Source organism: Camelus bactrianus, chromosome 10 (genome assembly GCF_048773025.1).
Source record: "Camelus bactrianus isolate YW-2024 breed Bactrian camel chromosome 10, ASM4877302v1, whole genome shotgun sequence".
Taxonomy (NCBI): Eukaryota; Metazoa; Chordata; class Mammalia; order Artiodactyla; family Camelidae; genus Camelus; species Camelus bactrianus.
The window spans coordinates 2307288-2329571 of record NC_133548.1 but is presented as its reverse complement, the minus strand read 5'-3'; the positions used below and the strand labels follow the sequence as shown (position 1 = coordinate 2329571).

The 22284-nt window shown below is 58.5% G+C and overlaps 1 protein-coding gene across 4 annotated transcripts in view; it reads left to right on the top strand.

The window, feature by feature from the left end:
• The first annotated feature begins 7019 nt into the window (after nt 1-7019).
• CARS1 (cysteinyl-tRNA synthetase 1) overlaps nt 7020-22284 on the top strand; it is a 35498-nt gene continuing 20233 nt past the window's right edge. For 2 of the 4 annotated variants that reach the window (XM_074371493.1, XM_074371496.1), the window contains exons 1-7: nt 7021-7125; nt 13501-13746; nt 17890-17981; nt 19044-19132; nt 19677-19773; nt 20256-20354; nt 21228-21377. In XM_074371493.1, coding sequence (XP_074227594.1) covers nt 7101-7125; nt 13501-13746; nt 17890-17981; nt 19044-19132; nt 19677-19773; nt 20256-20354; nt 21228-21377 — 798 coding nt within the window. In that variant the 5' untranslated portion in view covers nt 7021-7100. Of the gene's footprint in view, nt 7126-12094; nt 12112-13500; nt 13747-17889; nt 17982-19043; nt 19133-19676; nt 19774-20255; nt 20355-21227; nt 21378-22284 lie in introns of those variants that run through there. The other 2 variants (XM_074371497.1, XM_074371494.1) reach the window with 2 other exon arrangements.

Here is a 22284-nt window from a genome sequence, read left to right as displayed (position 1 = left end):
GAGGCGATACACTTCCCCTGTGACATGGTGACAGTCACCTCACTGGCACTTGCTGTGAGGTCTGGCAAGACATCTGGCAGGAATCTGACAGACATCTGGCAGATTCCTGCTCCAAGGCCCCTCGGACACAGCAGGAAGGTGTAGGGGTGGGGGACGTGTGGGGGGGGGGGGCCCTCAGGTGCCTGGCTGCTGCCCTTTAAAGATAGCAAAGACCACCCCTTCCCTGGTACATGCCTGCCTCAGCCAAGATAATGATCCAGGGTGCAGCACCGGGAAGCCTGCCCGCCAGGCCAGCCTCAGCCCCCTCCCAGGGCCCGGTAGCCTTTCACGACCCCCTTTCCCTGTACCTCAACATCAACCAGTTAGAGGCTTGTGCCAAGTGCATCAGGCGTCTTGTGACCCCACGGTACCTGGTGTGACCCTCCCTTACAGAAGACCCAGCACCCGGCCCCCTGGGCTGCACAGGCGACTCTTGTCTGCGACAGCGTCCCTGAGAAACTCCTCTGCTCTCACCCTTTGTCTTTTGGAAATTCCTTTGCTGCCTGCGCATACCAGCCCGCTGAACCCCACGACACTTGTCACCTCCTTGGGTGACCTGCTGGCAGCTTGTAGTAGAAAGGGCTTCTAGCAGAAGCGACCTGGGTCCCAGGCGAGGCTCAGAGACTTGAGCGGCTGGCAGGCCCCTCCTGGAGTGCGGGACTGCCGGGGGGGGCATGGAGGAGGCTTAGGAGTGTAAGGGGCCTGGAGCTCCCTGTTCACCTGCGGGGGCTGTAATCCGTCCCCCCAAAAGGAGGGGTCTCCTCCCCTGGAACCCCTCTCACTCGCCTGTGAATGGGAAACGTTACTGTTGCCCGTGATTAGGGGTTTGGCTTGTCCCAGAAAGAGCTCGGAGAGCAGACGTGGCAGCTGAGGAAGGGAAGTGAGGGTTTATCAGGGGACGGACGGCACACTCTCCCGGGGGAGTGGGCAGCTCAGGGGAGCAGCTGCCCTGAGGTTCTGTGACAAGCTGGTTACACAGAGTGTAAAACTGAATGGGCGGAATACTCACTGGGGAGGGAAGGGTTTGGGGTCGTATTCCCTGACTTTCATCCCAGCTCCACCTTCCCGAGGGGAGCAGGGATTTTTGTCCTTATTCAGCCTGGATCAGAAGTGTCATGGTGTTGGTGCATGCTGGGTACTTGTAATCTGCAAGGCTAGTTTTATTGTAATCAGGGCGCAATGAGAAAAGGTTACATTTGGACACTGGAGATTCCTACCTTTTCCCACCTTTCTTTGTCGGCCTCAGGGCACTTGTCACCCCAAAACGTGTGACCGCTTATCAGCCCAGAGGTTCCAGCTTCTCTCTGTCTGCCCAGGGCCCCCAGGGCTTACATGATGTAGGCTGCACTTGGCCTGTGCCCCTCGTTTTTGTCCAATTCCTGCCATTTGGCCCACGGCCCCCTTGCTCTGCTCATGTCTAACTACCCACCTGCTCTGACACTTTCGGCACAGGGAAGAGCTGACTTACGTTACTACTTGCAACCAGTACAAGGCTGTCTTCTCAGTCTGTGCGCGGCCCCACTCACATAAGCCCCGCATTCAGCAGACACCTGCTGCGTGAAGCGGGGAGCCAGACAGACCTGAATTCCCAAAACTGCTGCTGGAGCGAGCCCGACTTTCCCCCCTTCCCTTCCAGACTCTGGGTGGTGGGAAGGTAAGGGACAGATAATGCTCTGCCTAGGTTTGTGGTTTGTCTGCTTTTCATGGTTTTCCTTTTATTGAGGTAAAGTACACGTAACATAACATTTCCCATCTTCACCATTTTTAACTGCACAGTCCTACAGCATTTAGTGTAATCACATCATTCAGCCATCACCACCATCCACCTCCAGAACCTCTCCTTCTTCCCCAGCAGAAACTCTGTCCCCTGTAACACTAACCCCCTCTTTGTCCTCCCCTCTTTCTCCTCCCCCAGCCCCTGGCCCCCCCTCCACCATCCTACTTTCTGTTTCTGTGAATGTGACGCCTCTGGAGACCTCATGCGAGTGGGATCAGACAGTATCTGTCCTTTTGTGACTGGCTTCTTTCACTGAGCATCATGTCCTGAAGATTCATCATGCTGTAGCCCGTGTCAAAATGTCCTTTGTTTTTAAGGCTGAATAACCTTCCATTTTCGGGATGGATCACATCAAGTTTCTCCATTCATTGTCGACCAGCACTTAGGCTCTTTCCACCCTTCAGCTGTTGTGAATAATGCTGCTGTGAACATGGGGGTGCAAATCTCTCTTCAAGATCCTGTTTTCAATTCTTTTTCTTTTAATGGAGGTGCTGGGGATTGAACCCAGGACCTCGTGCATGCCAAGCCTGCTCGAACACTGAGCTCCACCCACCCCCGTGCTCTCAGTTCCTTTGGATCTCCTGTGGGGTGGGAAGTGGCTTTGCCATGGCAGGTCCTAACCAGAATCCTCAAGATGGGCTCCAGGGGAAACCGGCACCATCACAGACCCAGTAGAAGCACCAGCCCTGCCCAGGTGACGGGGCGGGGTCTAGAAGCAGCCAGGGCTCTCCCACTCCAGCCACGCCCACACCTGGACCTCTTCCTGAATCTCTGTCCTTGCCTGACTGCTCAGCAGCTGCCCCAGTGTCCCCACCACCAGAGACCTCGGGCCTTAGTCATTCGGAGGGTCTGAGCAGCAGAGCTCAGGGTCACGTCCAGGGTGGAAATCAGCACCTGCAGGGGTCTGCACGACCCGTGTTTGGAGACCAAACGCTCCTTCAGGACCCGCTCAGCCTCGCTGCCACCTGTGCGGGCTCGCTGCTCCCATGGGGGTCCTTGGGGACTTCAGGCCAAACACCCCTTGCAGATGGGATGACGTGCTCCCAAAGCCATATGTGCAGGTCCTAGCTCCCACGCCTCAGAGTGGGCCGTGCTCGGAGATGGGATGTGCCTGTCCCACATGCAGATGTCCTCTGTTAAGATGAGGTCACAGTGGGCGAGGCTGGGCGGGAGGCCTAACCCCCCAGGCCCTCTCGGCCCGACCCAGGGGCAGCAGGGCGGAGCCCAGCAGACGCTCCTCCCACGGGGCTTCTGATGTTCCCGGGGTCCTTGGCTCCTTCTCTCTGGCTCATGGTCTCCTGGAATGAATGAGCATCAGATGTGTCAGGAGACACGGCAGGTCATGGCCAGACTTTGGTCTCCTGGTCCCTGGACCTGGATCCTCCTGAGGAATCATCTGAGCTGGCCCCCCACATCCTGGCCCATGATGTGCCGCCTGGTCCCCAGGCCCTGGGGAAGATGGAAACTCCTCTAGGAGGCAGCCCCGGGAGCAGTTACGGAGGATGCTACACGCGCCGCCCAGAAGTGTAAACACCCTTCCTTTTTTTGTTTTTATTTTTTTCGGCCACCAATAGGATCTGCTATGAATTTGTACATAAGGCTCCAGAAAGTAACTGGAAGATGTCTATGGGGTTTATCGGACTTGATGAAAATGACGTGATAAGGGAACCCAGACATCCAGGAAATTTGGAAGAGGCTCAGAAGCTGGCCCGCAGGGGGAGGACTGAGCTGGGGAAGGATGTTTCTAGTTTCAAGCTCATGGCTGCCCTCTATAGGATGCATATTTGCAAAATATTGTAAACAAACTGGTTGCTGACATTATCTTGGGTGGGCAGGCAGAGACACCCAGATAAACCCTTTTTTAGCACAGGATTGTTCCATTAAGCATGATCCTGCATGGACAGGATCGGAGCTGCTTTCCCCGTTCTGATCCCATTGGAAACTTCTTGAATCCCGATGGAGCTGTGGCCCTTATCCAGAGAGACTGCATATACATCCTCCAGTGGGGTGGCGGGTAGTTCCGCATGCAAGCAGAAGTGCTTCTGCGCTGGGGCGGGTGAGTCCGGGGCGTGAGCTGTGGCCAGTGTGGCAGAGGTGGCATTCCCGGGCTCACGTTTCTCGGACGCTCTCCCCAGGCGCCGAGGCCAGGAGGGTTTGGTTGTTGTCTTTCTGCCCCTACCATCTCCTTGATCTCAGGTCACTGTGATGTCTCCATGACCTAGAACCGGGCGTGGCACTGACCAGGTGCCCCATAAATATGTATGAGCAAGTCGATGACAGGAAACCCACGGGCCACTTTGAGCAGTCACAGACATGAGTCACACCTGGCTCACACTGGGACCTGACTATCCAATCAGAAAATAGGCAGAAGCCCTAAATAAACATTTCTCCAGAGAAGACATACAGATGGCCAATAGGCACATGAAAAGATGCTCCACATTGCTAATTACAGAGAAATGCAAATCAAACCCACAATGAGGTATCACCTCACAATGGTCAGAAGGGCCATCATGAAAATGTCTACAAATAATACATGCTGGGGAGGGTGTGAAGAAAAAGGAACCTTCCTACACTGTTGGTGGGAATATAATTTGGTGCAGCCATGATGGAAAACAGTATGGCAGTTCCTTAAAAAAACTGAAAATACAGTTACCCTATTAATGAGCAATCCCGATCCTGAGCATATATCCTGAGTAAACTCTAATTTGAAAAGACGCATGCACGCCAATGTTCATGGCACCACTATTTACAATAGCCAAGACATGGAAGCAAAATAAATGTCCATGGACACATGACTGGATAAAGAAAATGTACATATATTCAGTGGAATACTACTCAGCCATGAAAAGAATGAAACAATGCCATTTGCAGCAACATGGACAGACCTAGAGATTATCATAAGAAGTGAAGTCAGTCAGACAGAGAAAGACAAATATCATATGGTATCACTTATTTGTGGAATATAAAATAGAACACAAATGAACTTATTTACAGAACAGAAACAGACTCACAGCCATTGAAAACAAACTTATGGTTACCAAAGAGGGAAGGAGGTTTAAATTAGGAGTTTGGGATTAGCAGATACAAACTACTCTATATGAAACAGATATACAACAAGATCGTACTTTGTATATAGCACAGGGAACTGGGTTCAATATTTTGTAATAACCTATAATAGAAAAGAATCTGAAAAAGAATATATATATTCAGGTATATATATATAACCGCCATACACGTGAAACTAACACAACATGGTAAATCAACTACACTACAATAAAAAAGAAGAAAAAAAATCTCAGACTACCCTTCAGCTCCTCTAACTGAGGATAAGACTGGAATTTGACTAAGTCCCACCTTTCTAAACCAGGAAGGACAAGCCAGGGTCAGTCATGGTGACAGTCACAAAGACCATTTTTAAGTACGTTCAACTATTTATATTGTAAGGAATAGATATCACTATAAACTTTTTATTTTGAGATAATCATATATTTACAAGCAGCTGGAAGAAATAATATAGAGAGGGGAGGGGATAGCTTAGTGGTAGAGAGCCTGCCAAGCATACATGAGATCCTGGGTTCAATCCTCAGTGCGTCCACTAAAAAAATACATAAACCTAATTACCACCCCCCTCAAATATATATATAGAGAGATCTCCTTCTCCTTTACCCAGTTCCTGAAATTATAAAGTTTTGTGAAAATTGTGGTACAAAGTCACACACAGCCCGAGTATTGGCATCGACAGTCAGTACACAGAACGTCTCCATCATCACTGGGTCCTTTTATAGTCACACCCACCTTCTTCCTGTGTTCACTTCTGCTGTTCACTAGTCCTTTCTTTTTATGATTTTGCTGTTTCAACATGTTAAATGACTGGAATCATACAGTATGTAATGTCTTGAGGGTTTTTTCTTCCATTTAGCATAATTCTCTGGAGAAATACCTTAAGCTTTTCAAAGTATTAATGCCAAAGGTACTCTTTTGCCAAAAGATTGTACAATACAGCAATACACGGTTTTATAACTTTTCCTTTCCTGATAGAATTTCTATCCTAAATGGCATTTCTTCCCATTCCCTGTGAGTGCAGAACCTTGAGTGCGATGTCCCTGGGAGGTGGTGTCTTGCACAGAATAAAGCATGGGTCACAACAATGTACTGTGGGGTGAGGGGCTCTGAAACGGAGATTTAAGGCCTGAGAAGCCTCTACTCCTTCTGGTTTGTGGTGTCTCCAGGGTCTCCATCCATGGTTGAGCTCAGAATGTGAGCCCTACACTGCCCCCTCTTTCCTACCCAACATCAACAGTCCTGGAAACACAAATCAGCTGCCTACTTTCACCCAGCACATCTTCAACTTCAAGTTCATCATTGAAGTAAATGCCACAGCCACCAGTCAGTCTCCCTCAGTCCAGAAACTGGGGTGTCATCTCCAGCCCCACAGCTCCCTTATCCCCCCACATCCCAGCGCCTGCTGCCTCCCGTGTTTAAAGCAGAAATCCAGCCATGCCCACCCCTGTCTAAACTCTCCTGTGGATCTCTGCCATTCTTTCTTTTGGTGGGGAAGGTAGTTAGGTTTATTTATTTATAGGTAGGTACTGGAGATTGAACCCAGGACCTTCTGCATGTTAAGCATGCGCTCTACCACTGAGCTATACCCTCCCCACCTGCCATTTTTGACTTTGTTTACAAGATGCTTCCAGGAGAGCCAGCCCTCGCCCGTGCCCCAAGCCCCATCTCTCACCAGGGCTGTTCCAGCATGTCCCGTGGTCATGCTGAACTTCTCAGTGGCGTGCTCTCTGTTGGGTTCATTTGCAGGACAGTCCCCTCCGCACAGAATGCACTTCCCACCCATCCCCAGTCCCCTCTCTAAGCCTCTGTCCTACTGGTCCTCCCTCCTGGACCCTGGGAGGCTGGAGCTGGTGGCCACAGCACTTGGTGCAGTGCTAACTTCAACACCCAGGCATGAGATGATCGGCCTTTCAGGCCCGTCTCCCCGCGGTGAGGCTGCGACCTCCACCCGGAGCCCCGTGCCCGGGCTGGACCCGGGCCTGGTCCCGGTTCCGTACACAGAACGCTGGCCCCTGCGATGCTCCTAAGCCCGGGAAGCAGCGCAGTAAGAACCACAACTCCCAGCATGCTCCGGGCCGGCGGCGTCCCGAGCCCGCCGCGGTTGCCTAGCGACCGGGCGTGTCCCGGAAGGCGGGCCGGGCGCGAGGCGGGACTTCCGGGACGATGGTTGCATCAGATTCTGGGAAGCTGTCGCCGTGGTCGCCGGTGCGGGATTCCAACGATGGCAGGTTCCTCCGCGGAGCAGGGTGAGTGCGCGTGGCGGGGCGGGCGGGGGCGGCCCCGGGCCTGAGGGGCGCGGGTTCCCGGAGCGGAGAGGCGACCCGGATCTGAGGGGAGCCAGGTCCCCGAGGGGGCGGGTAGCGGGACTGGCAGAGGGCGAGGCATGCGCGCGACCCCCGGGTCCCTTCGGCCGGGCTCCGCTCCTCCATCCCCGCGGGTACCCGGCCCGACCCGCCTCTGCCGAGGCCACCCGCTCCTCAGCCTCAGCCACCTCCTTGGGTTGTGCCCTGGTTGTCTTGCGCCCCAACCCCGGAAGGCGGCCCTGCGTTTCCCGCGCCGGTCCCTGGTCCAGACCTCGCCCCCTCCCGCGCCCCAGAGTCGGGACAGCCACAGCCCGAGGGTTGTTTTGGGTTCCTCCCAGCCCGGGCAGCACCCTGGGTGGGCGGAGGGCGCATGAGGTTGGCATTTAGGAAAATGGGGCCGAGGAAGCGGGGGTACGCGCACACACATGAAAGGCTTGGGGTTTTACGAAGGCTTTCATCTGCGGCCGCGAACAGTAGCCATTGGGAGCTGCCTGTTCAGAGCGTTATTGCCCCACTTTATTACCGCCTGGGAGTTTCCGGGAGCAACTCTGGCTCTGCCCACCCGGGTCACTCATGTCACCAGCCGGTAGACAAGCCGCCCACAGGCAGACTCCAATGAGTCTTTCCTCACCCTCCCTCAAGCAAGGTTTTAGGTGCCAGACAGACCGGTGGTTGTCCCGAAATTCTTAATTCTGGAGCAAACTTTGTGCAGGAAGAACTCTCAGTGTATGGCTTTCATTCTCCTGGCTGTGCCCTGTGGGCTGCACAGGCTTCCTTGGCACCCGCTGGTCCCCCATGCTACTGGGGTTCCAGATGGGGAGCTCTGACTGCCTGGGTAACCCAGTGACGTAGGAGCCCCCTGATGACAGGGCTGCTGTCACACACCGGTACCTACCTGCCAGGCACCCCCACAGTCCCCCTGACAGGTGTGCCTGGATTGCAGCACCGACTCCGGGCCCCCTACCCCCACCACGGAACCAGGCCCTCAGAAGTCCACCTAGACTCCGGTGAAATAGCAGTGTGGTTGACAGCCCACTGGGGTCCCAGATTTGCCCCTTCCTTCCCTCCAGCGGGGTAGCATGCCCCAGCTCAGAGGGTGTCGTGGGGGTTCGAGGGGTCGGGAGGGATAGAGGATTTAGGATAGGGATGGAATAGGCACTGTGTCAGGCTTGAAAGCGGAGCCTTTGGGGTTTTTTTCTTTTTCTTGCTTCCTTTTTTTTTTTTTAATGGAAGTGTGTTTTGGGTTCATTTGTGGACATAGATGACATCTTAGGTTTTTATGTTTTGGATTTTTAAAGTGCTTCAGAACTTGAGGTTTTCAGAGCCTTGGTAAGAATTGGCCTGTTTTTGGAGCTTGGTATGTGGGTTAGGATGCACCCCTCAGGATGTCTGGGCAGCTGACAGATTTTCCTAGTCCTCAAATTTAGGAGGACATCTCCTAGCCTGCACTCTGCACCAGGGCATAGCCCGCCTGCTCTGGCTTCACTGCTGCTGCTCCCTCCCTCTACCCCAATACACACTGTCCCTAGGGCCCCCCCAAAGGCCAGAACCTGTGGCCATCCCGAGGAAACAGGAGGTACAGTGAAGCGGTAAAGGCGTCACAGAACCATTCTGGATATTCCTGGTTTCCAGTTGCTGAATGCTTTTTACTCTCGAGTTTGGATTCCTGGAAAGTGAGCACCTTCCCAGACTTTCCAAGGAGGCCCTCATGAAGAAAGTCCTTTTCACTTCACATCATCTTCCTTAAGTTGATTCAGAACACCTGTTTGGTCCCCTGCGATGCCAGTGGGGCTACAGCTTCTTTGGAGCTTGAAGTCATGTGACCTGTTCCAAGTTTGGGTTGTCTTAGAGAGATGAGTGTGGAGTCTGGGGACCCCAGGGTGGATGGAGTTCATCTCAGAGGCCTTCCCCTGCAGATTGGGGCTCTCTGCAGTGGGCGCATGTTAGGTCAGACTTGCGGTTTCATTTTTTATAGAGTCTAATTCAAAAGTCCTTCGTGATAATCATACAGCTGGCATTTTTCTCAGCATGAATCTGTGCCAGGCTCTGGTCTAAATACATCTGCGAGGGCCTGTAATCCTCAAAGCAACCCTTTGTGGTCGATACTGCCCTTATCTTCCTGTCCAGGCAAGAATCCTGAGATTCAGAGAAGTTAAGTGATTTGTCCAAGGTCACACAGCTAGCCAGAGCCTGTGTGGCTGCAGAAGGGGCCTAGACTATACCGTGCGGCCTCTGATAACTGGTCAGAGTGACACTAAGCGCCCCAGTTCCAGAGCGGGTCCAGGCAGACCACAGGGTGGAGCTGATACTTCCTGTGTCTCCCACAGAAAAATGAAATGGACCTATTTATAGACCACAGATACTGGCTCATGTATGAACTCAGGTTCCCCGGTATTGACTTTGTTAAGAGTTGTGAGAGATTGTGCCCTCGGGGTGGAGGTTACAGTGTTTCCAGTGTCCCTGAGAAGATCTGTCACGTTCTGTTTATTCAGTAAATGGGCTTCAGCATCAGCTCTGCCAGGTCCTGGAGGGACAGCGGTGGGGTGTCTCAGCCTCCCCGGACTTTGCATCCAGCGGGGACGGGGTGGGTGGTGCACAGAACCCAGAGCCTCTGAGGGTGGCTGGGCCGTTCCTCTCTGGGTCATTTCCCACCTCACGTGCTGCTGGTAGGCTGCGTCCAGGGAGGTGGTTCAGAGGCCGGGCCCCTCCCCTCTGTGGCTCCATCATTGGCCACATCCTCCTGTGCCAGCTGTCTGTCACTCTGGCAGGATGGAGGGCAGGGACACATGTGGGCAGCTCTCCGGGCATCAATCTGCTGGCCATGCTCAGTCCCAGAGCCTGGAGATGGAGGGCCTGGGTCTTGGGAGCCCCCTGCATCCTGCTCCTGAGGAAGGGCCCGGCCACGGCGTGGGGCAGGAGGCTCCCAAGAGGGGCTGGAAGCTGAGCCCAGAGCAAGAGCAGGAGTGGGGCTCCTGGCACAGAGCACTGCGTGCCCTGAGACCTGAGGGCCAGAGCCTGCTGCCTTGCTTTCCATCAAGTTCCAATGAGGCCAGAGGGCGGCAGGGCTGGGAATGGGCCATGGGGAGGGGTCTGCAAGGGCTCTGAGTGCCTTGTTGGAATTTGGGTTTTGGAAGGTTATCTGCCCCCTCCCCCATGTGGACTGAGGCAGGGACACCAGGAACACCCAAGACAGTGGTGACCGGAGTGGCAGCGGGGACAGGAGAAGCTGGCGGCTTGGGAGGACCAGGCTCACTGCTGGGTTTGCCCTGAGGAGTGAGAATCAGAGGTGGCCAGCTTCAGACCTGGCGGGAAAGGTGGCCCTGCCATTCCCTGGAATTGTACCCGTGTTTGGGAGTGAGACGTGATGCTGGGGAACAGCCCGTGGCCAAGTAGCAGCTGGACTTCAGGGCTGGCACACAGGAGAGAGGTGGGGGCTGGAGAGCGCTGAGGGGACTTTGGCTGGTGGGAGGGGCGCCTCGGTTCCTGGAGTGGGTGGCATTGGCGCCAGGTGTCAGAGAGCAGGGGTGCACGTGGCCAGGAAGCAAGGGAGGGGTGCAGACCTCCGCTGAGCCCAGGCTGGTCTTTGGAATGGAAACAGACCCGGCCTGGGAGCTTGGTAGACAGGCGGACCTGCAGTGACGGGGTCCGCACGCTGAGGTCTGCGAGCCCTGGTGCAGGGCATGGGCCCATGGGGAGCTGGCCACCTTCAGGTTCCAATTACAAAGGTCTCAGCTGGGCCTGAACATGTGCTTCCAGGAGCTCCCCATGCTGCCCTCGCCATGGAGCACCTCTGAGCTGGAGCACGCCTGAGCTGGTAGCATGAGGGCAGCATGAGCTGACTGGATGGGGAGGAGGAGGCGGAAGGGAGGAGGTAGGCGGAGAGCAGGTGTCAGTGCTGACGGGAAGGGGCTGGGGAGGTGATGGCTGGTGGACTCACATCTCGACTGCGGCTCCCTTGCTGTGGCTTTGGCTCCTTATCTGCCTGCTTATCACCTGGTTCCTGCATTTGTGTAGTTTGTAAACTTGTCATAAGGACTTTGGCTTTCTAAACTGTGGTATCGGTGCATGTGTTCCGCAGGCAGAATGTGTGTCTCCTGCGGTGTGTTTCTGAGTGGAACCGCAGGTGGCCTGGCCGTGGCTGTGCACTGGAGTTTGCTGTCTGCATGTGGGTGCATGAGGCTCCGTGTTGAGGGGTCCCCTGTCCCAGAGCCTCTCACCTCTGGGCATCACAGGCTGACAGGCAGACCGCGGTCTGGCGCACAACCACGGCACTTGAGAGCTGACCTGCGTTTAATCTGTGTCCTCAACATCCACTTGAACGCAGCTGCCGCCTTCACCCCGGGGACTGTCCACCTCCGCCCTGCAGCCTGGGAGCCCGTCCCCTGACTGGGCACTGCCCCTCCTGCCCCAGACTGGGCATTTTAACTGTGCCTGATCCCTGGGTAACCTCCTCCGGGGCAACGATGATGATGATGATACTAACAACACAGCAGTGGTCGTAATGATGATGATGACAAGCGGGTGGCACTGGCTGTGAGCCCAGCGTGTGGCACACAGTTGGCAAGTGCGATGTCCCTGATGGCCACATCTTTACCGTCTCCTTCCCTGGCTCAGAGGGGATCCAGGGACACGGCTTTCCTGAAGATGACCATGTTGTGTGCGTGTTTTCCCCACGAGGGGAGGAGCCCGAGCGGATCTCGGCACCGGCGGGGAGCTGCCAGCAGTGAGGGGTGCAGACCCCGCTGCCCCCAAAGCCCCCTGAACTACTCCATTAGCGCCTGAAAGCCACGCTGTTGCTGGGAAGTTTGACACATCTTTCTCATACAAATAACACGCTTGTGCAACATGTGAGCAGAAGAAAAAGGAGGGAACCCCCCACACCCCTCCCCCGTGAGCGCGCTCACCCCGGAGGGTCGCGGGCAGGGTCTGGTGAGTCCCCGGGGCAGTCTGTGCGTCCAGGTGCTGTTCTTGGGGTGAGGGCAGGGGGCGTGGAAGTCCACGCAGCTTCTCAGAGCAGGGCTGTCACCTCTGCCTGGTCCCCCTGCCTCCCGCCCGCTCGGTCCGGGCACAGGTGGCTGCACCAGAGATGCCTGAGACGGGTGTGGGGATTCGGAGGGTCCCTGTCAGGAGAACCGCTTCCCGAGGGCAGTCTGAGAGCCCCTACCGGGACGTGGCCCACCCCTCAGCTCTGCCCACACCTCTGGCAGGTCCCTGATGACCTTCCGTGAACTTCATTTTCTCCCTCATGAGAAAGGAGATGGCTTCTCAGGTCCTGACAGTGACAGGGCTGCTGGGACCACGCCAGTGATGCAGACATTCCCTGGAAGGAAGCTGCTGCCAAGGAGTCTGTGTAGAGTTAGGTTTTCCCGGTGCTCGGGGCCCCCTTGGCAGCTGCTGCCTCCTCTGGGGATTTCACTTTGCGGGAAGAGACCGTCCTGTTAGTTTCCACTGAAGCCGTGAGGCGGGGGCCCGAGGTGAACCCCTCAAAGGAGAGCAGGGGGCCCAGGCCCGCCTGTCCTCTTTCACTGTCTCAGAGGGGATCCAAGGACCCATGTTTCCTGATGATTCCATGGCAGGGGAGTGGCCTCATGTCCCTGAGATAGACAGTGACAGTTGTCCTCGGTAACTGCCCCCGGAAAGGGGGCGGGGCCTGGGCCAGGTGTGGGCGGAATGTTGGGTCTCCAGGCAGGGGGCTGAGGGGCTGCAGTCCTCCTCGGAGCTCAGCCTTGGCTGCTTGCAGCCAGCCTGGTGCCGGGTGTAGACGGAGGTGGACGGAGCGTTCTGCAGTTCCCCCACCCCGCCCCCGTCGCCCACCTGGGGACTGGTCAGCTCCAGCCTCCTGGCTCTGGGAGGGAGGCAGACCAGTGCTCAGGGGGCGGGTGTGTTCCTCCTCAACTGAGGTGAAAACCACCAAACATAAAATGAACCATTTTCTTTTTCCTTTTTTAACTGGAGGTACTGGGGATTGAACCCAGGACCTCGTGCATATAAGCACGTGCTCTACCACTGAGCTCTACCCTCCTCCTCCTCAAAATGAACCATTTTAAAGTGAGCATTTTGGTGGCACTTGATGCAGTGACAATATTGTGCAGTCACCATCTCTGTTGAGTTCCGAACTGTTTTCATCGCCCTACCCCGGAGCCCCATAGGCAGTCGCTCCCCGCCCCCCACAGCCCTGGGCACCCACTGGTCTGCGTTCTTAGTTGAGTTGCCTATTCTGGACATATCCCATCCGAGAAAGGTGACCCTGGTCCCCGTGTCATTCTGGACTACCCCAGGCCTCCATCCACACTGACCCACGTGCCTCTGTCTTTGCAGCTCCCGACTACAGGTCCATCCTGAGCATTAGTGACGAGGCAGCCAGGGTGCGGGCCCTGAACGAGCATCTCAGCACGCGTAGCTATGTCCGGGGGTACTGCCTGTCCCAGGCGGACCTGGACGCATTCAGGCAGCTCTCGGCCCCTCCCACCGACGCACAGCTCTTCCACGTGGCTCGGTGGTTCAGGCACATACAGGCGATCCTGGGCCCCCACGCCACAGGCCAGCCCTGTGGGCTTCAAGCAAGTGAGTAGCAGAACTGCTCCCCACAGTGGCCCTGCACGGTCAGGGCCTCCTCCATCAGGGCCCCATAGGTGCATGGCCTGGTGGGCAGCAGTGCCCCGGAGGAGACCACGGGGCTGGCTCCCGTCCAGCATGTGAGCACGCAGCCTGGTGGGCCGGCCAGCGTCTCCCGAGTGGAGGTTAGGATGAGACCCAGAGAAGCTGGCTGGGTTGGGGGCGGGTGCAGAGCTGCCAGGGGTGTTCGCTGCCCAGAGAACTGGCCTTGGTGTTCAGCTCATTCCTTTTGTGACCTGAATTTGCTTTGCTTCTTTTTCTTTTTCTTTCCCTCAGATGGCAGGGCATGTGTCCACCAGATTTAGAATTGTTGAGTCCTGAAGCAGTCCTCATTAACATGAACTTTTTGGAAACCAGAAAGAGGGTGTTTCTGGGCTTTGAGAGAAGAGCAGTCACGTGCGCCTGTGGCGGCCTGGCCCTGGCTACTTTGGGGGTACCTCTCAAAGTCCCGGGGCTCGGTGCCTGGGTGTCTCTCTTTGACAAGTCGAGGTGCTTCTCCCATAATCGCTGATGCCCTCGAGCAGCTGGGTTTCCTCTTGGGGGGCTTCGGGCCTGCGCCCCCTTCAGCCAGAGGCTGCCACATGCCACCTCAGTGGTCCCTGCTGGCCGGGCAGCCTCCGGGGGCCTTTTTCAGATTCTTTCAGCCAGAAGTTTCAGCGCCTGCGTCTGCTGCGGCGGGGTGGGGGTGGGGGGCGCTGGTTTTCTGGATCACCTGCAGCAGACGCCCCTTTCCTGTCATCGGGTGGGAGTCTTGCTGTGCAGGAGGTCCCCTCCCTGTGCGTGCAGGCAGTGACCCAGTTGACGTCGGTGGTGCCCGGTGCCTTCTCTCTGAAGGGCTCAGGTGTCAGGTTGTCCCCCAGGTCCCACCTCTCAAGGCATGGCCTCCGGGGGCGGGGATCGGGGGAGTCAGGGTTCTGAGCCTTGGCAGTGGGCTGTCTGGTGCTCCGAGCAGGGCACTGGTGGGGAGAACGAAGCAGGCACACGTGGTTGGCAGCACCAGGAGGTAAACGGGTCTCTGGCCAACCCCCAGCGTGCCCTGCGGGTGGGTGTGGCTGCTCGAGGCCTGCGGGGAAAGGCAGGCTCCCAGGACGACACAGATGGGTTACCCACCTCCTTCACTTCCACGTCCCCTCCCCACCTACACACCTGGGAGGCCAGCAGGGACCCTGGGTGGCAGGTGTGAGGTCGATCAGCCTGCGAGTGGAGGCCAGACACTCTGCGTCCGTGTCCTCGGTGACGTCCCTGGGATGATGTCCGAGCATCTGCCTCCTGGCATCACTGCCCCATCTCAGACGTCTCTCAAGTCTGTCCCGGGCGGGAGTGCCCCCTCTTCCAGCCCCTCGGTCCCCAGCACCCCACTTGCCTTCCTTCCGTGTCCTGCTCCTGCTTCCAAGTCCCCTCGACTGCTGGGCACCCCCTCAGCACCGGGGAGCCTGTGACCAGCTCATCACCATCCTCTCTGCCGTCCCTCAGTCTGTGCCCCTGTGCCTCTCGTGCCTCCGCATCTGCCCATGGCCAGGGCCCTTGGCAGCTCAAGGAGGCCTCTCAGATGCAGAAAGCGGGACCACGGCTCTGCCTGAGGCCCCGTCCCTCTGCTCCTTATCCCGCCCCCTCTCCATCTTGTCGACCTGCAGGGAGGGTGCACTCTGCTCAGGGCCTCCAGCCTCGCTGTGTCTGTGTGAGTGCCCCTGGCCCAGAGCAAACGGGGCTCAGTCCAGTTGGCTCCTCCTTCCCGGGGCTCCCTCTGCTGCCGGCCCCATCCCCCTACTGGTACCCCGAGGGAGGAACTTCAGGGCCTGCTCTTCACTGAGGAAGACGTGTGGGTCTGTCAGAGGCTGGGCGGGTCTTTAGGGCTGTGAACCTTTGTGCTGCTTCTGCCCCGAGGCCAAGGTGGGCACAACGCCCCGGGGGACGCCGGCTGGTGTGTCTCCTTCTGTCTCTTCCTGGAGCCTCGTGGGACGCCGGCTGGTGTGTCTCCTTCCGTCTCTTCCTGGAGCCTCGTTCCCAAGGCGTCTCTGAGCCTCATGTTCTGGTTTTGTTGCCGCGGGTCAGGGATTGGTTTCGCCACAGGGACTGCCTGCCCTGGATGGGGCCGGGGCTGGATGGCGTGTGCTGGGTGAACGGAGGCGTGTCAGTGTTTCAGACAGAAACCAGGATGGCGGACAGGCACGGTTGGTCTGCGGGAGGCTCAGGGAGACAGTCAGTGCCCAGGGCGCCGGGGCAGTTGGCAGTGGAAGGGGACTCTGGTGACAGTTCCTTCTCATCAAACCGAGGGTCCCTGGGTAACATCTCCGGGTCTCTCCCTTTGGCAGATGGGAATCGTGTGTGCTGACTTCCTTGGACTCTCCCGGCCTTGTGGCGGGAGCGGCCCTCTGCGAGCTGGAAAGACCTAGTGGGACCTGTTGTCCAGGACAGTGTCCCCTGGCCAGGTCCCTGGCTGCACCCTCAGCCGTGTCCTGTCACCACCATCTTCTCAGATGAGCCTTCAGTCCTGTGAACCCCGCGCCCCTCCGGTTTAGGGCCAGCCCCATGGTTGTCAGGGTCACGTCCGCGTGTGGGCAGCGCCCACCCTTGTCCCCAGTCATCCCGGGGGGGCAGCTCGGTCCCTGTGTCGGGAGCTGCAGCATCTAAGTGAGGAGAGGCGTGGATGGAGTCGTAGCAGGGCGGAGCGAGCCAGCGCATCCTGGACCAGCAGTGTCCTTCAGGGCTGTTTGCTGCGTTGACAGTGAACCTGCAAGGCTGTACCTGACCTCAGGGAGCACTTCACCTCTGCGGGGACTTGGGCTTTGCCCCCCTCTGGTCTGTGGCCACTGGGGAGTTCGCGGGCACCTACCAGAGTCAGGGGCTCCTGTGTAGCTGTCTGTCTCCCTCCCAATCTGCCGCTCCTCCGCCCACCTGCACACTCATGCCTGTAAGTGCACACGCACACACACACGCAGCCGCCTTCCCCGCCTTCCCTGGTCAGTTATGTGTGTCCTCTAGGGAGTGCATGGCCAGGCCCAAGGCTGATTCCTCAGTGACTCCTCAGGGGAAGCAGTGGGCGGCCACCCGCTGGCCACGCTCAAGGTGGGTTCGGGGTGGGGGGCCCTGTGCTGGGTCTCATGAGGGCAGACACAGAGGTGGGGCAGGGATGGGAAGTGCTGAGAGTGTCCACCTGCGCCTGCAGCTGTGCAGGCGGAGTGCAGGCAAAGCTGGCTCTGGGTGAGGATGGGGGAGGATGGCTGGGTTCCAGGTGTAGCAGCAGCGCCAGGGGAGGCTGGTCCGTCACTGGATGCCTTCGGATGTGAAGACTCACCTTGGTAATTAGCTCCTTCAGGCTCTCAGGGAGCAAACTGTGGAAGGACTGCCCTTCATCTGGCTGGCAGCGTGGGCTGGGCCCCCAGAGCAGCAGGGGCAGCCCCAAGACTCGAGGGAGGGGTGGGGGTTGGGAGGGGAGACTGGCGGCAGGAGGAAGGGAGAGCAGAGGCCCCGGATGAACGTGACTGGAGGAGGCCCGGCTCCGTGAGCCCCGAGCATAGCATGGGGAAGACCTCAGGCTACTTCTAAAGGCCTTCAAGAACTGGTGTGGAGCCGTGAGGCTCTAGGCCAGAGCCGCGCGCGGGAGCCACCTGCATGTTGCGGAGGGCAAGGAGGGACCAGAGTAGAGTTGCGGGCCGGCTACTCGCTGACGAATGCTGGGCTGGGGCTGCAGCTGCTGCTGACTGACTGTCTGCAGCCATGAGCCAGCAGCTCTTTCTGTCCAAACCTGGCTTCTGTGTCTGGAGATGGCCCGTGTCCCACTTCCCATGAACCCTCCACAGAGGGCCATCCTCCCGGGGAGGGTGTGAGCCCCGAGTTAGGGACTGCGCTACAGTCAGCCGTGTCTGGCACCGTGTGCCCGGGGCCAGCAGAGGGTGGGGGCTGGGGTGGATGTGGTGGGCCTCCTCACGCCCTGTGGGGTTCGGGGCAGTGGGATGGGCAGGGCAGGACAGAGAAGCAGTTGCGTTTGACACGGCGGCACCGTTGGAGAACGGTGGTTTCTGGGAGCGCAGTCCTTCTGTCGTGGAAGCGAAGTGGCTGGTGCGGTGTGACCAGCTGTGCTCTCTTCGGCAGGTAAAGGCCGGCGGGCACAGCCCCAGTGGTCCCCTCCAGCCAGGTCCGAGCCATGCCAGCTCCGCCTGTACAACAGCCTCACCCGGAGGAAGGTAAGGTGGGCTCAGGTGGCGGGGCGGAGCCGGCGCTGTAGGAGCCCGTGTGCCCAACCCAGCACAAACGGCGGTCCGCTCACTGGCTCAGGCCGGAGTCCATAATGCTGGTTTGCTGACCCTCAGCCAGTCAGCAAGTGTCCCCCGTGTGGCTGGGGCCGAGCTGTGCCCTGGAACTTGGCACACCCGGCACACCCCACACGAGTGAGCGCCCCGGCTGGGCCGGGGCCCTGCCCGCACACATGTGCTCGCAGCCCTCCACAGCCAGGCCAGGGATGGCGTGCTCTCAGAGGGGACGCGTGGTGGCAGCGAATGTCCCAGGCAAACCGAGCAGGGCGGCAGGCGCAGGACCGGTTGCTGTTGGGAGCCCAGCAGGTGTCGGGGAGGAGGCAGAGCCGGCTCCTCCCTGAGCGGGGCTCACTCGGCGGGGCCAGTGGCTTGAGGGATTTTGAAAAGGGCTCCAGCCACGAGCTGACTGGGGGTCCATCAGCGAGCACACTAAGCAGGCAGGAGACAGGATCCCCCTCATGGGCCTGGTTGGCGACAGCGGCCCCGGAACTGGGCTGAGACTGGTGGACCACCTGAAGACAGCTGCGCGCTGGCTGGTCCTGGCCGCGAGGCGGCTCCTCCCGGAGTGCGGACCCCGTCCTCTGTGACAGCAGCGCTGCCTCTGGAATTGCTTCTGGGAGGAATACAGTCAGTCTCAGCGCTCAGCCCTGGGGGTGCCTGATAAAGAAACTGTAGCTGATCTTGTGAAAGAGGGAGGACTCCAGCAAAAACAGAAGCATCCGCTTCCTTGACCACCAGCCTCCAGACAGGAGTAGAGCCCTGGGGAGGGAGAGGCCTGGCCACCTGGGCTCCTCGGTGCGTGGAACTCGCCTCAGGAGCGTCCTTGGGCTCCCCTCCCCCACCCCAGACAAACACGACTTTCCTCAGGAAGACTCAGCTGTCCTTGTTGAGCGTGTAAACCACAGAAGCCCGCGTGCCCGTGTCACGGCTGCGCGGGCCCCGCAGGTGCCTCCTGCATTTCTGGTGACGGTCCCTCCTTCGTTTCTAACAAAGGACGTGTTTGTTCCTCAAGATGGGAAAAGGGTGACGTGGTACTGCTGCGGGCCGACCGTCTACGACGCGTCTCACATGGGGCACGCCAGGTAGGGCCCGCCCTCCCCCAGCACCCGGCTCTGCCCGGGGCCTGAGGCCTGAAACGACAACCAGTGCCGCGCGTTCCTTCTCTGGTTTTTAAGATTAAAAATTTGAGAGCAGTGGGGAGGGTGTAGCTCCTTGGTAGGGTGACTGTTTAGCCTGCGCGGGGCCCTGGGTTCAGTCCCAGTAAATAAATGGACAAACCTGATCACCTCCTCCCTCCAAAATAAACCCCAGAAAAGAAAAGAAAACTGCATTCCATGAGCACTCCACACTCGCTGTGGCAACATTAAGAAATCCTGATAACCAGAAAGTCCCCCTCCTGGGCTCTGGCCAGACACTTGTCGCCAGGAGCCTGAAGGCCACCCTGTCCTGTGGCTCTGGTGGGAGGGCCGGGTGCTGGTTCCCTGACAGTCACGGGCGGGGGCGGTGGGCGAGTAGCTGGCCGTCGGGGGTGTCACGGCACCCTTTCTCCTGTGCGTGTGTAACTGCGAGGCCGAGGCCATGTGCGTGGTGTGCCCTTTGGAAAGGCTTGTCTTTTCATCACTGTAGGTCCTACATCTCCTTTGATATCTTGAGAAGAGTGCTGAGGGACTACTTCAAGTTTGACGTCTTTTACTGCATGAACATCACAGACGTCGATGACAAGGTAAAGGGGGTTTTCAGGATGAAAGGTTAAGTGCCGGGGGCGCACAAGGGGGAAGTGACGTCGGGGAAGTGAGTGAAGCGTGCAGGCCCAGCCCGGGCTGCGCCCTCATGCACGTTGAATCCAGTCTGTGAATCACGTCCGTCTGCGGGTGATGTTGTCGCGTACTCGGCTGTTTCAGTGCTGCTGGAGCCCTGCAGGCTCAGGGACCAAGTTCAATAAATGTTATAACACGCGGTGCGTGGGAGGGAAGACCTGGGCAGCGTGCCATCGTGTGCGTGGCGCACAGCTGGGCCGGCCGGTCTCCCAGCATCGGGAAGGTCGTCAGGACGGTCTCAGCTCCAGGAGGCGTGGAGCTCAGGCACCGCTGGCGCGTGGGGGACGTGGCCCGGCTGGCATCTGCGGCCACCCCTTACTCCAAGTGACTGCCGCGCAGGGACGAAGCAGGTGCTGAGCCAACCCCCATCTCCCTTCTCTGCCCCCAGATCATCAAGAGGGCCCGGCAGAACCACCTGTTTGAGCGGTACCGGCAGAAGCCGCCCCAGGCGGCACAGCTCCTGGAGGACGTGCGCGCTGCCCTGAAGGTGGGCCCACCCACTCCGCGTCCCCAGGCCAGGCCTTTGGCCACTCGCACAGCTCGGGTTGGCAGCAGCTGTCCTCAGCGGGCTTCACAAGTGGGCGCCACTATAGCCGGCCCCACCAAGGTCACCGGGGTCTCAGTCACAGTGCTGCCCTGGCCCACGGGCAGGGCGCAGTGTGGGTGACTGTCCCTGCCACAGGGGAGGGTGCAGGACTGGTCCTGGAGCCGGTGAGATGAGCATCCAGTCATCCACCTGGAGGTCACAGCCCAACCATGTGTGCTTGACTGAGACGCAGAAGCTGTGCCAAGCCCGTTAAATCGGTGGTGCTGGGCATTTTCAGGATTATTTGAAGACATTGGTTCTTCCCAATTTAGTATTTTCATTATGGATAAATGGTGTCACAGATTGTTGTGTTACATAGTGAGATTAGAAGAAGGCCTTTTGTTGTTTTTAGTAATTACAGTGATAATTACTATTGTGCTTGTGAAGTTTTATCTCTGGAAGCAAAAATCGGGCTAAAATGAGAGCTTAGCAGTCTTCTAGGCCAGCGAGGGGAGGCCCCCGGGCGGTGGCGCCTTCGTGGTGGAGGCAAGTCCCTGAGTCCCGGGTGACACTGTGTGTCCCGAGTGCGGCCTTAGGAGCTCTGCTGTCACCCCCGGTTCACATCGAGACCCGGAGGCCGCACCAGCACCACCCAGGCCAGGCTGTGGGGTCACTCAGCCGCTTGGGAAGAGCAGGGCGCCCCTCGTGCAGACTTGGACCCCTGTGTCCCCACGGGCGGGGGCAAAAGTGGCCTCGGGCGTGTGGAGTCGGCCTTGGGCCTGGGGTGCCACTGGGCAGGAGGTGGCTAACGGTGACCTCTCCCTGTGGTGGCAGCCCTTCTCTGTAAAACTGAACGAGACCACGGACCCCGACAAGAAGCAGATGCTGGAGCGCCTGGAACGCGCGGTGGCACTAGCCGCTGCGCCGCTGGAGGAGGCCGTGGGGCGCAGCCTGGCTGGGGAGGAGCTGGACGGCCCCGCGCAGGTGAGGCTCGGAGCGGCCCAGGGCCCGGGTTGGAGCCCGTCATGGCAGCAGCCGCCCCTGCCCCTCCCCCTTCCCATGGAGAAATCGGGCGGGGGGCCTGGGGGGAGCCGGCTTCTCAGAGTGACCCCTAGAGTGTCCAGAGGACTCTGTCCTGACTGCTCAGCGGCAGCCCTGGGGAAGCAGAGCGAGAGGCACAGGTGGGATGGGCTGTGGGGTTCATGGTTTCCCCGCTGAACCTGAGCTTCCCCTGGCCGGCCTCCGTCTCTGTGAAAAGGCCTCCATGGACACTGGGGAGGGCGCGGGGTGCCCGAGGGTGCCCAGGCCTGAGCCACCTGGAGGGGCGGGTCCCACGGTCCTTCTCTGTTGCACCGGCGCCCCCTGCTGGTCACTTACAGAACCTGCAAGAGGATGGAAGCTGCAGGGAGCTGGCCCCTGCCAAGCCCCCTCTGCTCTGCCCTCGCAGGGCCTGGCTCGGCTTGTCCTGAGCTCTCTGAGGAGGAGTCGGGGGCAACAGGGTCTTGGGGACGACGGCTTCTGCGCAGGGTGTGCCTCTGAGGGGGGCCACACGTGGCAGCTGTCCTTACTTGAGTGGACGCCTCGGGCCCCGCTGTTTGCTTCTCCCGGGCGCTGGGTTTCCACGTTACCAACAGGGCTGCTGTGAGGTTTCTTTCCCAGGTGTTCCACTGACATCCTGTTCATTAAAATTGTAAAGCATAGTTACCTCCAAAACCTCCAACATTCTCTTCCAAAGATTTTGAAGTTGTGCAGTTCCCATCGACATCTCTGACCCCCCGAGAGTGGGCTTTTGTAAGTGGTGCGAGGAGGGACCCAGCCCCCTCCCCCCAAGTACAGGAGGGCCCCCTTTCCTCGGGGTCTGCGGTGGCCCCTGGCACGTGGCCTCTGGTCT